General features: G+C 42.4%; 1 protein-coding gene across 5 annotated transcripts in view; it reads right to left on the bottom strand.

Moving 5' to 3' along the window:
* Window positions 1-1802: 1802 nt before the first annotated feature.
* Window positions 1803-18906, bottom strand: part of ANKRA2 (ankyrin repeat family A member 2) — a 118504-nt gene continuing 101400 nt past the window's right edge. For all 5 annotated transcript variants that reach the window (XM_078675263.1, XM_078675264.1, XM_078675266.1 and 2 more), the window contains exon 9: window positions 1803-5120. In XM_078675263.1, the coding sequence (XP_078531389.1) occupies window positions 5065-5120 (56 nt within the window). In that variant the 3' untranslated portion in view covers window positions 1803-5064. The remainder of the gene's footprint in view (window positions 5121-18906) is intronic.

The raw sequence follows: 18906 nt of genomic DNA, 5'->3' as shown, positions 1-18906 counted from the left end.
CTGAGCTTATGGACTTGGAGTACTAGGAAAACCACAAGCAATCAGAACTGTCCCAGTTGCCCATGTGAAGACAATATATGTGGAAGGGTAACAGGAACAGGTGCATCAAATAGGAAGCGTTCTGAACAGAACCAGTTAATCCTACTGTTCCAGATATGAGTCCAGTGAAGGCCTCATGGAGACAACAAATGCAAGCACTGTATAAGGTGTTGGTGAGGAATGGGGCATCAGCCTCAGTCATATGAACCAGACGTTGTCAGTGGATGATAACATGTATATGTTCACCCACGTGGAAGCTGCGGAAACATTTGTGACCTCTCTGAGCAGTCAAGGCAATGAGAGGTGAATAAAAAAAAGATATGTCTCCATATTTCAATATAGAACTGTTCACTGGGACCCCCCTTTTTGTATATCCATATTTCAGAGTGCAGATTCATACAAAGATCGGCGCCACTGGAGAAATTTTGTGATATTTGGGCATTCTTCATGAACGTATTTTCCGCTGTAAACACCCCTATTTATGTCTAGCATAAATCTACAAAGGGATTCCAGGCGGGCAGAACTACACTTGCTACTGATGGGCGGGAAGAGGGCGTTCCAATGTGTGGTTGGACTTTGACGTTTGGACCACCAACATACTTTTGGGGACATTTGCAAAATTGGAATTGTTCAAAGGTTCCTCATCTTCCAACAAGGGAAGAGGAACAGCATAACCCCAGTTTAGGAGGGGATGTAGGAGAAATCCAAGGGAAAAAATGCTTGCCTCATGTATTAAAAAAGTGTGCATGTGCATAGAGGACCCATTCCCCTGGTGCGGAATTCTACACCATGTAGAACTCAGCGCATATGCAGTTGGACCCTGCGGGACACAACATTCCCAGCAGTTCTCCCGGAAACCAGTGCCTGGTGCAGCTTTCAAGGCGTGCTAGTGGGAATGTTTGTGAGCAACAAAAAGCAGTAAATCTGTACCTATGTGCAGGTGTACTTGTACGGAAGCAGATCTACTATTGCTTGGTGAACAGTCCCCCTGAGTTTATGGTGCTCAGGAATACGTTTTTTCCCCAGCATCCCTCTACTCCTTCCCCACTCTTTGAGCTTAGTGTAGCAAACAGGGCATTCCTCGGGCTCTGGGAGGAGCACAGGGGCAAAGTTTTGTTCGTACCCTCACGCCTATGATATAATATGGCTAACACATGCAAGTAGTTGCGGGCTGCACCCGTGAGGCCATGTCCCTGTTTACCCCATCCCAATCCTCATCCCACTTCGTTAAGTCCAGTTTCACGCCCTTTTCTCCACAATTCTTAATTGATTTAAGTGTCACTCACAAATGACCGAGACCTCTGGTGTGACTCCTAGATAAATGGGAATTTGAATCTCTCCACAAAATCTGAAAAAGTAGTTATCCATGGACATAAGATGGGAGCAGCTACATTCAAACTGGTAAGGGTGTCCTCTCATTCCCAAGGCTTCGTTGTGTTTTACCTTCATCGTAAGTATTCTCGGCTCTTTCACTGTTTTTGCACACTGGGCCCGACACTTACAAAATGTTTGTATTTTTTGCTTGGAGTGTCGTTCAGGACACCTTTTAATAAACATATAGTTACAAAAAAACAAAACGTGATGATGGGGGTCTGGAGGGGTTCTACTCCGAGTACTCCCAGGTGGCTACACAAGGTGAGCGTGGGCACATGTTTGTGTGCCCCAGTTTTCTGCTAAATTGTGGGTGCTTGTAAACAGACCAAATGTGCTATGAAGTAACATTTAAAAATACACACAGTTTTATAATAAGAACATAAAGACACTTGGTATTTGAACGGGTTTTATTATATGGTGAACAATAAACATCAATAGCGAATGAAAATAAATAAAACAAAAGGTAAAGATTGCACTTTAGTCAACGTTAAAAAAAATTGCCCAATTTCAAAATACTACCTATGTTTCCACATATAACAATATCTCTAAAAACCCATAAGCAGTGGGCACACACATTTTCTTTAGTAGCAATAATAAACAGCCAGCATCCAGACCTGTTAACGACCTGACATATGCAATGCATCTACAAGTCTATGCACAGTTAAGTATGTGGACAAGAGGTTACCTTGCTCTGCTCAAAGCACAGCTCACCATCTTTCCCATTTGAGTAAGCTGCTTTACCAACCGGTGCCTCCGCTAACTCCACTGCAGTGGGGCCTGGTGTTTGCGCAGTGCTTTGGGGTCCCAAGTCACAATGTTCATTTGTATGAAGTGCTTTTTACATTGGAAGAAATATCTAGATTGGGAAAAGACTGTCTGTCTGGTAGTAGTGCAACGTATAGCATGGCTAACAAGAGAGGACCACAGGGTATTATTCTGCATTAAACACAGAATATTACAAAATAGTGGTTTGCTAAGGGTCAGGTTGGGTCAGTCCCAATGCTAGGATCTGAAAGAGGCAGTAATAAACTCCTGGGCCTGTGTTCATATACCAAGACCACTGAGGCTATGTCTACATAGAAGCAGCAGGGGTTAAAATCCACCAACAGGTGGGATGAGTTAGCTGAGTCTTCACATTGCAAACAAAGGGAGGTGGAATCGTCCTAGCAGCCTGTGTTGTGGGGGTTTAACCTACCGGAATCTACAAGATCCCAGGAAACATCTACGGTCCAAAATTTCTTTGTACATTACCCCTCAGGAGTACCCCAGAACGTACTATAGCACTGCTTTTAGAACATTTTAAAGGTCCTGACTTCTAGTGGCCACCTAAGCGCAAAAACTTGTTTTCTACCGGAGCAGCTTCTGTCATTGCAGACACACTTGTGTAAGGTACATAACGATGGTTCAAATCGATGCTAAAGGTATTTTGACTCTCTGCGTTAACCAGGAAACAAACAAAAATAGCACACTTTACAAGAATGAAAAAAAAGCGCTATAAAGTTTCAACATAACCTCTAATAACACAAAAAACAGTAAGTGCATAAAACTCTGAACAACTATTGCACATATTCTATTCATTCACCATGCGAGTATCTCTAGATACTTTATTTATATTGCACCACACAAAATTGATTTTAACAAAGTCACAATTTTTAGGGCTTAGACAATAAACTAATTCAACACTGACATATGCAGTTACAAAACGTGGTAGATACATAAATTACACACATTACGTTTTTAATACTAGACCTGTACTCCAGCAGGTCTTAAGACTATGTAAACTGTCCGTCAAGTGTGAACACACATTTGTATCAAGCTCTGGTGCACCGAGAATGGCATTCGTTGTGGTTTGATGGGAGGTCCTTAAGGAATGGCAATGTTTGGGACAACAAAATGGAGCCGGTGGACTTCTATGCTAAGAGTTTGAACAACAGTGATGTTAAACAAGATTTACTGGACACATTTTCAAGATACATTCAAAAAAAGAAAAGAATTGATATGAGGGAGTTTTAGATGTTTATGTAATTGTCTGTGATTTCTACACTCCAACTGCCATTATGTATTCTCCTTTTCCATTGCAGTGCCCCTCTCTTCTCAGACCCTCCTCTATATTCAGTAGCTTTCTTTTCTCGATGTAGCCTTATCTCGAATTCCTTGCACACTCTTTTCAAGCTACTATTTTCCCATTGCTGTGAGATTAGGTCTTCAATGTTTCTTGCTTCCTCAGAAGCACTATTACTCACCCCAAACAATCTAATGTTTCATTCCATCCAAGACTTGTGTTGTATTCGCATCACAGCCAATTCTATCCTCTCCTTGCATTGTTCTTCATCAGCAAAGTCAACAGTAAACCCCTATACAGAAAGGCACAGTTTGCGGAACAGCTGCAAGGCTGGGATACCCACCAAAATGGTGGCTCAGGCAACCCTGCCTCATTATTGGTTTTGCAGCTTATGGAAGTATATCTTTTTCTTTTCTTTTTTTTAACATGTGACCTTGCTCAAAAGAAATAAAGGAACTGAAAGGAAGGTTTATTGTAATTTAGCTTAACCAAATTCATTTTTTTAAAAGTGCCTTGTAAACAGGATAGATGTGCTTCTGTTTTTTTTAAACAAACTGTCAGCTAAATATGTGGTATCTTCAGGCATCAATGTATGCCCGACTAGTATATTACAGTGATTTTGATATTTTTTTGGTGCAAATGTATATGCTGAAATTATGAGATGTGATGTGGACACAAACAGAGACTTGTCCAGCATAGCTAGAAAGCCCACTGGCCTGTTGCCAGTACCTAGATCCGAGCCTTCAACCAGGATTTCCTACCTTGCTGGTCCTACAAATCTTTAGTCTCTCAATAGTACACGCCATTTATCACTGTAATAATTAAATAGAATATGCTGTCATAAAATGGATTGACATACGTATTTAACATCATACCATTTTCTTAACAACTGTTGGCACTCTGTGAAAGTTTGACGGCGACTTTTGTGCCCATCTGCTTCTTTGAGGATTTTTAGGTTTTGGAAAAGTCTTTACCTGAAGCCCCCTCGTTTTCAGAAGAGCTTTTTGTGTGACGGTATATATCTGTTGTATGACACATCTTACCACGCTTAAATAGAAAATAGTTCAGTCACTCAGGGCTTTTCATAATTGTCTGCAACTTCAGCAGAGTAGTCAAGACATGTAAAGCATTTCTTGTTGGTAGGTAATGTTTGTTCCCTTTGTCCTCATTCTTGGTTCAGAACTCAGCAGACTAATAATACATTCCATCCTGGTTGTCAGCAATGCTTCGCTGTATTACACTTCGCCCAAAGAAATCTGTTTTCTCTAAATCATTTTTAACACTAGTGACATCTCTCGATAACAGTTTCACATTTTCTTTTCTAAATCTATATTTTCAAATGGTATACACAAGAAACCTGTACACGTGTTTGTATAAGGTGCATATCCACTCATAAAGGACATGGGCACCAGCTGTTCCAGAGAAATTTCAGAACATAATGACACCACTAGTATCAAAAGTTTTAAAACTGGAAATATTTTGACGGAGATGAAGCTAAAACATAGGCATGTCTTAATTTTTGAGAGAGGTCAAAAATACATTTGAGTCTTCTTTGACTGGCTTGTTTTTACCAGCAACATCTGTTCCCACTACTCCTTGATTCTCTGAAGAAGCCACAGCATGTGTGTTTCAATTACCTGTTGAACTGAAGCGAGACAAGGGGTTTAGAGTTTGTTCACCATTAAGAAGTTTATGAGCACTGTGAAATACATACAAGTCCTAATCGAGTAGCTATGGAGATTATCAAACACCGGTCTTCACATTTTAACTGGCAATATCAAATCCTTAAAAAATGTCAACATTTTTCTGAAAAGCCAAGCGTGCAACGTAAAATGTCAAAACCAGTACTTCTTTGGAGTTACCTAAAGGAGACAACAGTAGCAAAGCCCATGCACTGCCCTGGGGCATCCCCTTCACTAGCAAGTAAAGAAGTTAATCTCCATAGTGACTAGTGTACTCCTAGTCCTTCCTAATTCTAAAGCCCCGTCTCACCCACTGCCGCATCCTCAAAATCCATGCTGCTCTCGCATGGTGGCACACTCGGAGATACACCCACTGACTTCCCAAGTCTCGATTTTGGTTCCTCTCTGGCTGTATTCAGGTCGAAGACATAACACCGAATATGAAACTAAGATGGGTTGCTTGTAGGAAAGGGGGTCAGATTGAACACTGGTATACTGCGCTTACTAATAGGCCCCAGTTCCACTTTCTATAGACCCAGGAGAAAAATAAAAACAACTCAGAATCCAGATCGAAGGTAGATACAATGTTCCTCAGAGTGACTTGACCAAACTAGTTAAAGTTCTGCTCAAAGTGAACTGTTCTAGTATTCAGGTTAAGATTTCGCTAGAAGTTTTGGGTTATGACAAAAAGAGGGACCAACTTGATTGGACAGAAGTAACAATGAGCGTAGAGGTTTACAGAGCTAACACAGGGGGTAGATGCAAATCAGAGACTCTCTCCGTACTGCAGGACGTGTTGAAAGACTTTATTCTCCCACAGATACAGAAAAAGGTTTTACAAATCCTACCAAAGTAAATGTTTATTGTTTAGTTAATTAAAACCATAACAATTTAAAACCAGAATAGAAAAAAGAAAAGACCATTGTAGTACAAAAAAGTTAAAAAAGTTAGCAATACATTCATTTAATTTCTTCTAATACTTCTAAAATTTCATTGTTAAAATTCAGTGCAGTGGTATTGTCCATTATCCTCCTTTGCCAAGTTTCCGACCCTTTTTAACAAAGCTTTGTAAATGCTTTGAGGAATTTAATCAGTCTTCCGTTCAGTGGGGGATCTGAAGGATTTAGGCACGCCGTTATTGCAGCTCTACAGGACCTAATATCTCTTTCATTAAAGCTTGATTTTAGAAGAATAACTCATTCATTATACAGTTTCTTGCATGTGCAAATTACATGGATGAAATCCTCTTTGTAGAAATTGCACAGCCGGCATGATTTAGGACCTGTATGCACCCAGGCTGGCTGGTCTGATGGTAGTTTTCCGAAGCGTAGAGCCATTAATTGCTTTTTTACATTCATTGAGAATGTTTCGCTCAAATATGATGCCGGTTCGAGGGACTTATAGTTGTTTATCACCATCCAAGCGTGCGACATGTAGTTGAGAGGGATTTGAATAAGTATTGATTAAAAGCAGAAGTTTTGTCCTCATTCACTTCAGTCCAAATGGCTTCATCGATTTGTGATGTAGCTACATTTTGTTTCAAGCGATACCACGTTTTAACTGTCGCATACATTCTGCCTATGTCTTCGTTTATTAGGCCGAATTCAAGACGAACATGGGCCGGGGAAGCCGACTTTTGTATCTGAAAAGTTTTTTTATAGATGGAAACTATCAATTGGTTTAAAACCTCTCCATCTTCACCATGAAAGGCAGCGCTGGCATATGTTATTGTTGGCAGGATTTTTGCCTTCATTACGGCAAGCAGAGGTTTATATGAAGGACCCTTCAACTTTTTAGCCAGTAAGCTGAAGGCAAATGTAAGGGCGCTTGTTCTCTGAGTCATATAAATGTTTTGCTCCATGAGGTTTCTTGAGTTATCAATGTAGAATACCAGGTACTTGTATATTTTTACCTCCTCTAGTTGATTACCATTAAGCCAGATTGTCTGTTTACATGTCTGCTGGCTCCCAATCACCATTGTTTTAGTCTTAGATATATTTATTTCAAGTTTGTTTTCTGAAATATAGGCTGACATTTCGTTCAAGCTTCTTTGAAGACCAATCTTTGTTTGGCTCATTAACACCACATCATCGGTGTATGAAAGATGAGAGAGTCTCAATTTACCAAGTTTTGGTGGATGGGAGTTGATACAGTCCAGCCTTTGAGAAAGATCAGACAAAAACAGGTTGAAGAGGTGAGGAGCCAAAACACACCCTTGTTTAAGTCCTCTGGTCGTTGTCAGCTTCCTTGATAATCTGGACCCATCACCTATCTTGATTCTTAACCACGTGTTTGAATAAAATAACAGTATGCCTTTTAATAGCCTTTCAGGAATGTCCCATGCTCGAAGCTTTTTCCACAGGAGGGGACGATCAACATTATCAAAAGCTGCTTTTAGGTCTATAAAGCAGAGGTAAAGATGTAATTTCCTCTGCTTACACTTGTTTGCAATTAGTGATAGACCTAAGATATTAGTTGTCGTCCCTATACCTTGCCTGAAGCCTGTCTGGTTGGCTGGGATAAGATTGAGATTATCAGACCAAGCCTTAAGCTCTTCTAACACCAGAGTGGCATAATATTTGGCTTCTACATCCAGAAGGGCTATCAATCTATAGTGTGCTGGATTTGATCTTTCTCCTCCTTTGAATATAGGAGTCAGTATCGAACCTTGCCAGTTTGCTGGTATATTATTTAGGCGCTCTATTTCTTGGTAAAGGCTAAGAAGGTGATTACTCCAAAACGATGTGTCGTGTTTAAAGATTGCTTGAGGGATTCCATTAGGGCCCGGAGCACCGTCACTTCGGCCTTTCTTAATTATACGTCTAACTCCTTCATTTGACAGGGACGAATAGCTTGTCGTTGATGTCGGGGAACCGTTTTCCTCTGTTCGCTTTGTCCCAGCGTCCGATTGCTCTATCTTGTGAGGAGTATTGACTTCTTCTGAGCTAGTCGTTTCAGTGACCCCTATGGGTTTGTCTTTTCCCTCAGCTGGAGTCTGGATGTTTCCTTCAGATATTTCTTGCATAGTTGTTTCTATGAACCTCGTGGTTAAGAATTCCGCCCACTCACATTCTTGTATATTTGACGATAAAACATTTGCTGGTCTATACAATTTTTTTATGATTACCCAAAACTGTTTTGAATTTGGTTTCTTAGAGCTACAAAGCAGTTCAGCCCAGAATTTGTCATTGCTCTTTCTTTTGTCTTCCCAGAGCTCTTTTTTATAGCGTTTCCTTAGCTGCCGTACCCTATCCCAAGCAGCTGTGTCAGGTACTGTTCTTTTTAGCCTCCTTGTTGATTTTTTGAGTTTGCATTTCAAGGCTCGCAGCCCTGCCGAAGTTGATTTATCCGATTCTTTTTTTTGGGCCATCATTTTTTGTCTGCTTTTGTCCAGTCGACATTAATGTAGTTAAATCCGCCGTAAATTTTTCCCAAGCTTGGATGTTAGTCTGGGCCTCTGCTTTGCTAGCACTTATCTTCTTTTTTATTTTTGACTGTAGTGTCTTAATTGTGTCATTTGACCATTTGAGGCGTTTTAGGTCAACTGTTTGTGTGTTTCCTTCAACTATTGTATTTGCCTGATGTTTGGTGATCTTTAACCTGAAGTGTATGAGCTGAAATGAATGATCACTCTTGGTTGTATACTCAATAGAGAAGTGGGAGAGGAATGGCATCAATGATTCTGATATGGCTGTATAGTCCAGTCTTGATCTTGTCTTTCCCGCATGGAATGTGTGTTTGGGTGGAAAATCATCTGGGGTTCTGCCATTTATTACTCTTAGCCCAAGAAACTCTAGAGCATTTACCAAACCTTGGCCTACGTAATCCACTTTCTGCCACGTTGGCTGGTATTGTTGTGGAACATTCCAACAGATGTTACCAGATGCTAGCAAATCGTCCTCATCCGGGGTATGAATTAAGTTGGAATTAAAATCCCCTGTAAGAATCAAATCCCATAGGGGAAAGGTACTCCTGATATTTGTAATGATTGCAATCAATTGTGCGTGTTGGCCGATTTTTTCCTAGCCAAGGGATGTGCGTATGTATTTATCAGCAGGATGGTTTTTGTTCCAGTCCCCGACACGGATGTTAGTTTGATCAATTGGATGTTTGGTCCTGCTGAGGCCATATGTTCGGTATCAATTTTTAACTCTGAGGATATGTAGACTGCCAAGCCCCCTTTCGGCCGACCATATGTTTTGGTTTTGATGGCTGGAACGGTGTAGTGTATATAGTTTATCAGAGGGAGGACTTCTAGTGCCCAGGTTTCCTGCAATGCTATTATGTCATATTTTTCCCATTTGTTTGGTCGGGACCTGTTCTCTAGCCATTTGTTTGCTCCAGCGATGTTCCATGAAAGTATTTGTATGTTTCTTAAATCTTGAACGGCTAGTTTCCTTTCCAGCGGTCAATGGCATAAGTTCGAATTTAGCACTCCTGGCAGCCAGCCCCAGTTATCCTTAGACCCATCCATTCTGGATGCCTGGTCATTTTGTGTGTCTCTTTTCAGTGCTATTGGAAGGCTGCTGCCTATTGCTCCTTTGAGAAATGTTTGGTTGTTCAGTGGAAGTGTGTGGTTGTTCAGTGTAGAAGTGTTTGGTTGTTCAGTGATTTACAAATCAATAAACACAGCTGCAGTTCAGTAAAAAAAATGCTGCAGTTCAGTAAAGAAAATGTGTAGAAGGAGCAAGGTACAGGCACTAGCTGAAGGGAGTTCCACCATCTAGGACAGCTCTGACGGTTATTCCCGGTGAAATGTACAGAAACTGAAAGGCCCAAGGAGATGCCCATGGTTATGAAATGATTGCATCAAGGTTGTTTCATCTCTGCCTGGCTGGTTCTCTGGAAGCCGCTGTCTAAATTAGGAACCTAAAGTCTCCATGTGATGGAATCAATCAGAGTAGGAGTTTATGGTCTAGGTGTGCTGAAGGGCTTGAAAAGAAAAGCAAACAGAATGAACAGAGCAGTAAAGTCACGTTTATACGAAATCAATGATGCCTTTTACCCCCAGGTCATCGCTGGGTTTCGAGAAGAATTGTGGTCTTGGTCAAATTTCTTGACTCCCAGCAATACAGAGAACCTCAAGAGCACTTCTAATGTCCATGTCCTGAAGATACCACACTTGGCAATGCTTTGTTGGCCTAGCGAAGATTACAGGTTTTGCTAATTGGAGTCAAAATGAGATGAGCAGCATTGCCAAGTACTGGTTTGACTGGATGTGAAACTGAATTAGCTGTATCCTTCATATTGCGCACTGCTGTTCCTGCAAAACACCCCTGGGTATACAGGCACACAGTAGAAACCAAATAGTAATGATCCACAACTCACTGAATATAAGATTCTCAGAACCTCAGTTTGAATTGACATAAGACCCACCATAAAAGAACCCCTACAGAAAGGAATGATTGACTTAAAATAAACAGATGACTCTTCCTCAATTCATCCAGAAATTAGCTTTTCCAACTTCACTACAACAAATCTTCTTTCTATGACCACATATTGAGATGGAGAAATCAAACTTCCTCTTCTCGGAGACAGAAGATCACCGAGGATGGTCGAACACTGAAGTCCTTTTGCCCATTCAGCAGCCAAGTGCCCAACACCTGAACACATGAAAGGAGTTCTGCAGCCACATGTGTGAGATAAGACAAAGCGTGATTTGTTTAATGTAGTGACCAGTTACTTGTTTGTGGAAATCTGAGGAAATGTAAGGTAAAATAATTTTCTAAAAACAATTTTAAATGCAAAATCAAGTGGAGGCAACTTTAGAAATCTAGGGTTCAAGCGATAGCTTAGCATCTAAAATTACCTAGGAACTTTTTACAAAGTTCATGGGGGAAGACAGTGAGCTCATGATATTGGGTCAAAGAGTTGAATCCCAATTTTCAGTGCAATTTTTTGTGATTGGAATCTTTTGGACACCAGTAACAGAGCTTGAAGCTTCACCAGATCATGAATATAAACAAAATTTGTGTGTCATTGGCATACATGTAAAAATGGTTACCCATTTTTGGAAGAAGTCGTCTAGGGGGTCATGTAAATATGACATAGAAGAGGTGACAATATACAGCCTTCAAGCACTCTACAGTTAACTCAACTGGATGACGATTGAGATCATTGATACAGGTTACTTTGTTAACGATCGGTCAAGAACAACCCAATCCACTGTCTTGAAGTCTAAAAGATTTAGCTCTTGTAAGGAGGATGATGATGTGACCAAATGTATTGAATGCTGCAAAGAGGTCTAGGACAATCAGAACGCCGAACTCTCTATGCTGCACCAGCGTACGAAGGTCACTGAGTATAGATGTGATCACCAACTCAGCACTTGGTCTGAACCTACTTGCAATGAACCAACCAATTTATTTGTTTCAAAATAGATCTGAAGTTGTCAGAAAGCACATTTTGCTATCAATTTGGCCAAGTATGGCAATAGAGGGACGGAATAGTAATTTCCTATATTGTCAGCTGATAATGTGGGCTTTTTCAGAAGTAGCCTGACTATAGACATTTTCCAGGAGTCAGGAACCACTCACTGGGACTACGATTGATTAAAAGTGAATGAAGATATGAAACAAGATAGCTGGCTTGCTGTCATGCTACTAGAACTTCATTAGATTCCCATGGCAAAGGAATACATGGTCAAAACCCTTGTCGCAAACCTTAGACTACACTAGGCTATCTGCATGGCAAAATCACCACTCACTAAGTGACCTGGATGCTCAGTTTCGCTTTAACATCATAACTGGCCACTTACAGAGTTTCATTTCCTCCACAAGAAGATTGCGGCAATTAAACTTTCTTCCACCTCACAGGCAATTCCATAATTAATTCTCTACCCCACTGTCATGAACAGACTCAGGCTCCATTCTTACAGGCAGTACATTCCACCTCCATAACTTTACACCATATAATTGTAACTATGTATGGGTACGCAACTTTGCTCATGTTGTTAAATTCATTTTTATCTTAATTTGAGTAATGTTGTCTTCCGTGTCACATTAGGATGCAGCTAGCAGCAATATAAATGAATAAAGTTAAATGAAACCATTGCTGTTATTTAGAAACATTCACTCCTAAATAAACATTCAGCACCAGTATCTTTCATATATTCAAATGCATGAATCATTCCCGGTCCTCCGGCTGGGAATTCCCGGTAAGTAAACTGTGTTATAATGGCAATACCTCTCAACAACATTGTCTATTTACTAGGACATGCACCTCATTTAAAACAACCCAAACGTCAGCTAATGAGGTGAAAAAGCTAAACCCTATTACTCCCCCCTACAAGCCACTCGGATTTCATAGCACAAGCGTGAATATATATCTATATTGGTCTACATCTGACTGGGGAGGAGAGGGCGCAAGTGATTATACGAAGATATAGTTATAGATAGATGTACATGTAGATTTGTATACATGTTTCAGGAAAATTCAATTAAAAAGTATTTTCTCTTTGCAAATTCCCAAACTTGTATGTGTAAGTGGGAAGGTGAAGTTTTCCGACCTAACAATTTTAAATGTAAGAGATGAACATTACCTGCTTTTACTGGAAGAAGAGTATGCTTTTGGGATGCAAGATCTCCTTGAGGATTTGGACATCATACCATATTCAAGCTGCAACAGTAACTGTAAGCCACATTCGAAATTTTGACAACAAAATGTGCAAATTACCAAGATATATTGATTTTCAAGAAAGGTAGGAGAAGAACCTTTCCGCTTGGAGGAACGTGAACTTGAATCTCCCAATTCCAAAGCTCACAAGGATCATTTATCTCCTAGTATGACCAAAGCCTTACACAGTCTGAGAACTAATCAAAGAATAATAATATGGAATGCTGATAAAGGCAGACATTTTGTAGTGCTGGTCAAATCGGACTACCATTTAGAGATTTTAAGCCAACTCTAAATACAGAATGCCATAAAACAATGATAGTGAATCCTAATAGTTCGGCTAAGCTCTTAATTCACTTACGACACTGGAAGGAGACCGAATTAAAAGCAGACCATGAATTTAATTATTTGAAGAATGACTGTCCAGGATTTAATAAAATTTACACACTTCCAAGAATCCACAATAATGCGCCAAGGCCCTCCTTGCTGGCCCATTATATCGGGCATTGATACTGTAACAGAGTATCTCTCAGAGTTTGTAGATACATTTTTTAAAACTTTAGGTGGTTAATCTTCCATTGTACATGAAAGATACAACAGATATCATATGCAAGTTTAAGGACGTTTTATGGGATGATGAGAAAGTGATGTTTGTAACTCTAGATGTAGAGATTTTATATATGTGCATCAATATAGAATCTGGCTCGAAGGCATTGAATTTCTTTCTATCGTCAATGCAAAATTAACAATGCCCAGACAAAAACTGGGATGCCATTTTTTCATTTAATATATTTATTGTTTTTTCAAAACATATATTCAAACAAGAACACAGAAGAACATTGCAGTGATACCCGACTCCCTCAGGCCTCCTTCTCAAACCTACAGGTAGCACATAAATCCAATCCTTGTTGAATGCCAAAGTCTTACACCAGAACAACAGGTCAAGGCAAGTCAAGTCAATTCCAAGCATCCAAGACACCAAACCCACAGTTGCCTTCTCGGTCAACCATGCCCCGGAGGCCCACTGCTATCACAGGTTCCCTTCCCTATTCTCCCAAAAACGATGCCCCCAACACTCTCAAATTTCTGTGGGCAGCCCGACCTTCGTATACCAATTTCTCCTGCACACAACAAACAACCATCTCCTGGGTCCAATCCTGCAATCGTGAGCTCACGCACTCCACATCTCTGTGCAATATCCCTTTTTGCTAATAATAACCCCCAGTTCCCCAAGATCTTATTACGAGAGGTACGATCAGAGGCACCTCACACCCCCAACAACATCAACAGAGCCTGTTTGCAATGGACATCTCAACAGCCGTCTCCACACTGAGCTTTCACCCCTTCCCAGAATGTACGGATCTCTGGACATTCCCACAATGCGTGTGAGAAGGTCTCTCTTTGACCTAAAGCTCGCAGGCAGGTATCATACGCTGCTCTGCATGAGTGACCGTTTTTTAAACCTAATCAAACAAAATCTCACCTTTATGGCCACTTCCCTAGGAAAATGTAACGCCTCATGCCACTCATCATCCTCCAGCTCCCCTATAGCTGTCTGCCACTTTTCCTTTAAGTACGTTAATTCACCCTGCATATTATTTATGAGTGTTCTATAGGTGAGAGAGATTACTTTAACCGTCATATGGCCATCCAGCAGCCGACTCTCAAGGGGAAACTCCTTCACTGTATCTTCTTCTGGAGCTATTCTCTCCCGCAGGGGGTGTCACAGTTGAAAGTGCTTAAAAGGCTGTGTGGGTGCCAAGTCGTATTCCTCTCTAAGATGAGCAAATTGTACCATATTATTTGCATCCCACACGTCCTGTAACAAGGAGAGACTGATGAGGGGTCCCTTCCTAAAGCCCTGCAGGGCTGGAACTGACCTCAACATCGTGCCCAGCCACAAAGGGGTGCTGGGCATTAATCTCTTTTCCCATCCCATTCCCTTCTGGAGAGTCCGCCAACCACACATACTGTTGCGTTCACCACCCGGGGCATTTTGGGCTAATTCTGCCATCATAAAGGACATAGAGATAGCCCTTGACACCGAAGGCTCATTCACAACACGGACCTGTGCCGCCTCATATATTTGCGAACATCAGGCAGGAATATTCCACCATTATTCGTAGATCTCTGGATGGTGCGGAGTTCTACGCGTGGTGGTCCATTCAGCCACAGCAAGGTCCTTATACAGCCATTAAGCTTACGGAATACCGCCCCTGGTGGGGGCTATTCTGCCCACTGGGAGTGGAGGTGCCCACCAGTGGGTGACATCCATCTCTAATCTATGCAGTAGCGGGCCATGTTATCTTCATAATTAGTTGGCCTATCCATCAAAATCCGAAGACCTAGGTATCGGAAATGATTCCAGCACCACTCTTAGTGGCATGGGAAGAGCGTCCTGAACCTCCCACGAACCCAGAGGGAATATGAGGGATTTCTCCCAGTTTAAACCCAAAGCAGAGTACCTACTGTATATCTTAGAGATATCACTCACCCGGGTTAGTGACAGCTCTGGTTCCACTAAATACAAGAGGACATCATTGGCATATAGAGAAATCCTCTCCTCCCATGCATTCCCCCATCGCCTGCCCCATACCTCGATCCAGTCTACCAAGGCCTCTATTGCCAGGGTGAACAACACAGGCAACAGGGGGCAGTCCTGCCTGCTACCTTGACATATAGAAACTCCCTGGACAGGGCCCGATTCACTTTAAACCCGATTCGTGGCATCTCATAAAGGAGTCCAACACAGTACAGAAATTAGGGCCCAAAGCCTATTTTCCTCATTACTGTTAACAGGAATGGCCACTCCACTGAGTTAAAGTCTTTGTTTGCATCTACCAACACTACTGCAGCCAGAGTTCCACTCCTATGGCCATGGCTGTTTTTATGCAGGCGGTGGAGATTTAGTCTAATTGATTGATGGGGCATAAAATCACTCTTGTCCTGATGGCCCAAGTCCAGAATCACTCCCCGCAGATGATATGCCAGTGCCTTGGAGAGCCCCATAGCAACTAACTTAAGCAACAATATCGGCCTGTACAAGTACCACCGATTCACTGGTATCCCGGGCTACGGGATAAGCACTATAGTCGCCAGATTGATATCCCGAGGGCGATTAACCCATTTATACACTTTTACATACATCTCAGGTACAGAGCCTCAGAACCTACTGATTTCTTTAACAAATTCAGCTGGTAGCCCATTTGGGCCTGCCAACGTTCCCGATTGTAACTGTGTCAGTCCCTGCTGCACCACCTTCAGAGTCAAAACTCCTTCAATGCCAAGCGACCTGCCCAACAAATCAGAGGAGGTCGTGAAGTGTCATCCACGCCTGACTCCCCAAAAAAATCCCTCAAATAGGCCACCATCATCTCTGCAATTGCCTAAGAGCCCACCACAAAACCCCCATCAGGGTCCAGGATCTCTTATATGGTGTCTAGCTCGGGATCTCTTGTTGAGCTATGCAAACATCTTTCCCACCTTATCCCCCACTTCATATAGGCGGCTCGCATGTGCTTTATAATCCAGTTCAACCGCATCTGTTACCAGGGAGCTCTGTTCCTTCATCTTACTAAGAAGTCTCGCCTTGATGTCCGCAAAGGGGTGTTGTGCATTCTCTTCCTCCAAGCTCAGCAGGTCCCTTTCCCCTTCTGCTCATCGTTCCACCTCTTACGCTTGCCTCCCACTTCCCCTGAAATGGTAACTTACCTGATCCTAGCCTTGTATGCTTCCCATAGAGTAGCCACCTCCCCCACCGACTCTGCATTTTCCTTAAAATAGTGAGTTGAGGTCGTCTACAGATGGGTTAACCTCTTTATTATTGGTAAGTCTCCATGTCGCCATTCTCCACTCTCCCCGATCTCATCTATAAGGCGGGTCCAGTGTCACGCTAAGCAGGTAGTCATCCAAGATCCCTCTTGCCTTACAGTCCGCAAACACAAATCTGTTGAGGGACCCTACCAATGCGAAGAAAATGTCTAGACATGAATGTGTGTTGTGTTCCCCAAGAATAAGAAATAGTCCCCATGGGTCACGAGGAGCCATGTTGTCCCATTAGCCAGACATAATCCAGCCAGCCAGGGGCCAACCTGAATGAAATGGTCAAGGTTCCCAGTACCAACCTGAGGAGTCTGCCTTCTGTGGGCTCTGTCTTGGCGAGCATACAGCACCATATTAAAATCATCAGCCACTATAATGGTGGCCAGTGGTATTAAAGTGAGCAGTCTTCCCAAGTATGTCAATGGACTGGGGTGAATGTAGGACATTGTTCTGCATTCTGTCCATCAATTGTTCTTTTGCATTTGTCACCCAGAGTGGCCAGAGTGAAACGAATATGCCCAGATGTGGGTCCTGTGCTCTCCATGCCACTGGAGTCAAGCTATTCTGGCTGATGAGGGCTGAAAGCTCGAAACCGGTCCTAGGATGCTTCTTTCCAGTCCATGGCAGCCCTGGCCTGGCAGTTCGGGTTGGACTGTTCCCACTGGGCGCAGGGTCAAGACTGATTTGCATATGTCTGGATCCAAACTGGAATGGCATGGTGAGCAAATAATGAATATGCTACTTACCAGTATGCATCTGTTCTTGGCATGTAGGGCTGCTAACATTCATATCTTAGCATTAGATCGCCGCCTAGTGTTGGGTCCGGATGATCGCACATTGTTGTCTTGGAAGAGTCTTCGAAGTATCCTGAGATAGGTGGCTCCTCCCCTGGACTACAGTGCGCATGGGCATCGGCTCCATCCCCAGATTGTTTTTCGCCATTGTGGCAGAAGATGGAGTGAAAGGTGTAAAGGATGTCCATGCTAATGATTGAATACAATAGTATATCTGCAGCTGCGACAGGCACCGGGGAGGAGGGTGGGCGATATGAATGTTAGCAGCCCTACATGCCAAGAACAGATGCATACTGGTAAGTAGCATATTCAGTTCGAGGCATGTGGGCTGCTAAATTCATATCTTAGCATAGAATACATAGCAGTCCCTCCATTAGCGGCGGTTGCCCGTGCCAGCTGCAGAAACCTGAAAAAGTGTCTTGAGAACAGCCTGTCCTACAGCAGCTTGCTGCTTGGAATGCACATCTACACAGTAGTGTTTTGTAAAGGTATGTGGTGTAACCCACGTGGCTGCTCTGCAAATGTCCTCTAAAGGAATGTTCCCTAGGAAAGCCATGGATGCCCCCAATTTGCGTGTGGAGTGCGCCCTTGGGGGTATTGTTAAAGTGCGCTTGGCCTTTTGATAACAGATATGGATGCACTTAACGATCCACCTGGCTATTCCTGCTTTGGAAATAGGGTTGCCTTTGTGTTGTGGTGAGAAGGCAACAAAAAGTTGCTTTGTTTTTCTAAAGGGTTGTGTCCTGTCTATGTAGTACATCAACGCCCTCCGTACGTCTAACGTATGGAGCATTCTTTCCGCCACCGTTTGTGGGTTTTGGAAGAATGCCGGCAAGTCAATATTTTGGTTGAGATGAAACTGTGACACCACCTTTGGAAGGAATTTGGGGTTAGTACGTAGCACTACCCTATTTGGATGAATCTGAATGAATGGCTCTTGGATTGTGAGCGCTTGCAGCTCACTAACACGCCTCAGTGACGTAATAGCAATTAGGAAAGCTACTTTCCACGTTAGGAACTGGAGTTCACACGAGTGCAGTGGCTCGAATGGTGGTCCCATCAGTCTGGTGAGGACCACATTGAGGTTCCACACCGGAGCTGGCGGTGTTCTTGGGGGAATGACTCGTTTCAGACCTTCAAGGAAAGCTTTAATGGCAGGCACCCTGAAGACAGAGAGATGCTGCCTATTCTGAAGATAAGCTGCGATGGCGGAGAGATGTATCCGAATAGAAGTGAACGCTAGATTGCACTTGTAAAGATGTAGCAGATAGCAAATGATGTTAGGGATAGATGCATCTAGCGGGTTGATGTCATTGTCTGTACAGTAAATAACATAACGCTTCCATTTTGCAGCATAGCATGCTCTGGTAGTTGGCTTCCTTGCCTCTTTGATGATGTTCATGCATTCTGGAGGTAGGTTAAGGTATCCAAACTCTAGGACTTCAGGAGCCAGATCGCCAGGTTGAGCTGTTGCGGATCTGGATGCTGAATTTCTCCATGGTTCTGCGTCAAAAGTCTG

Source organism: Lissotriton helveticus, chromosome 2_1 (assembly GCF_964261635.1).
Source record: "Lissotriton helveticus chromosome 2_1, aLisHel1.1, whole genome shotgun sequence".
Taxonomy (NCBI): domain Eukaryota; kingdom Metazoa; phylum Chordata; class Amphibia; order Caudata; family Salamandridae; genus Lissotriton; species Lissotriton helveticus.
This window is presented reverse-complemented; position numbering and strand designations above follow the sequence as displayed.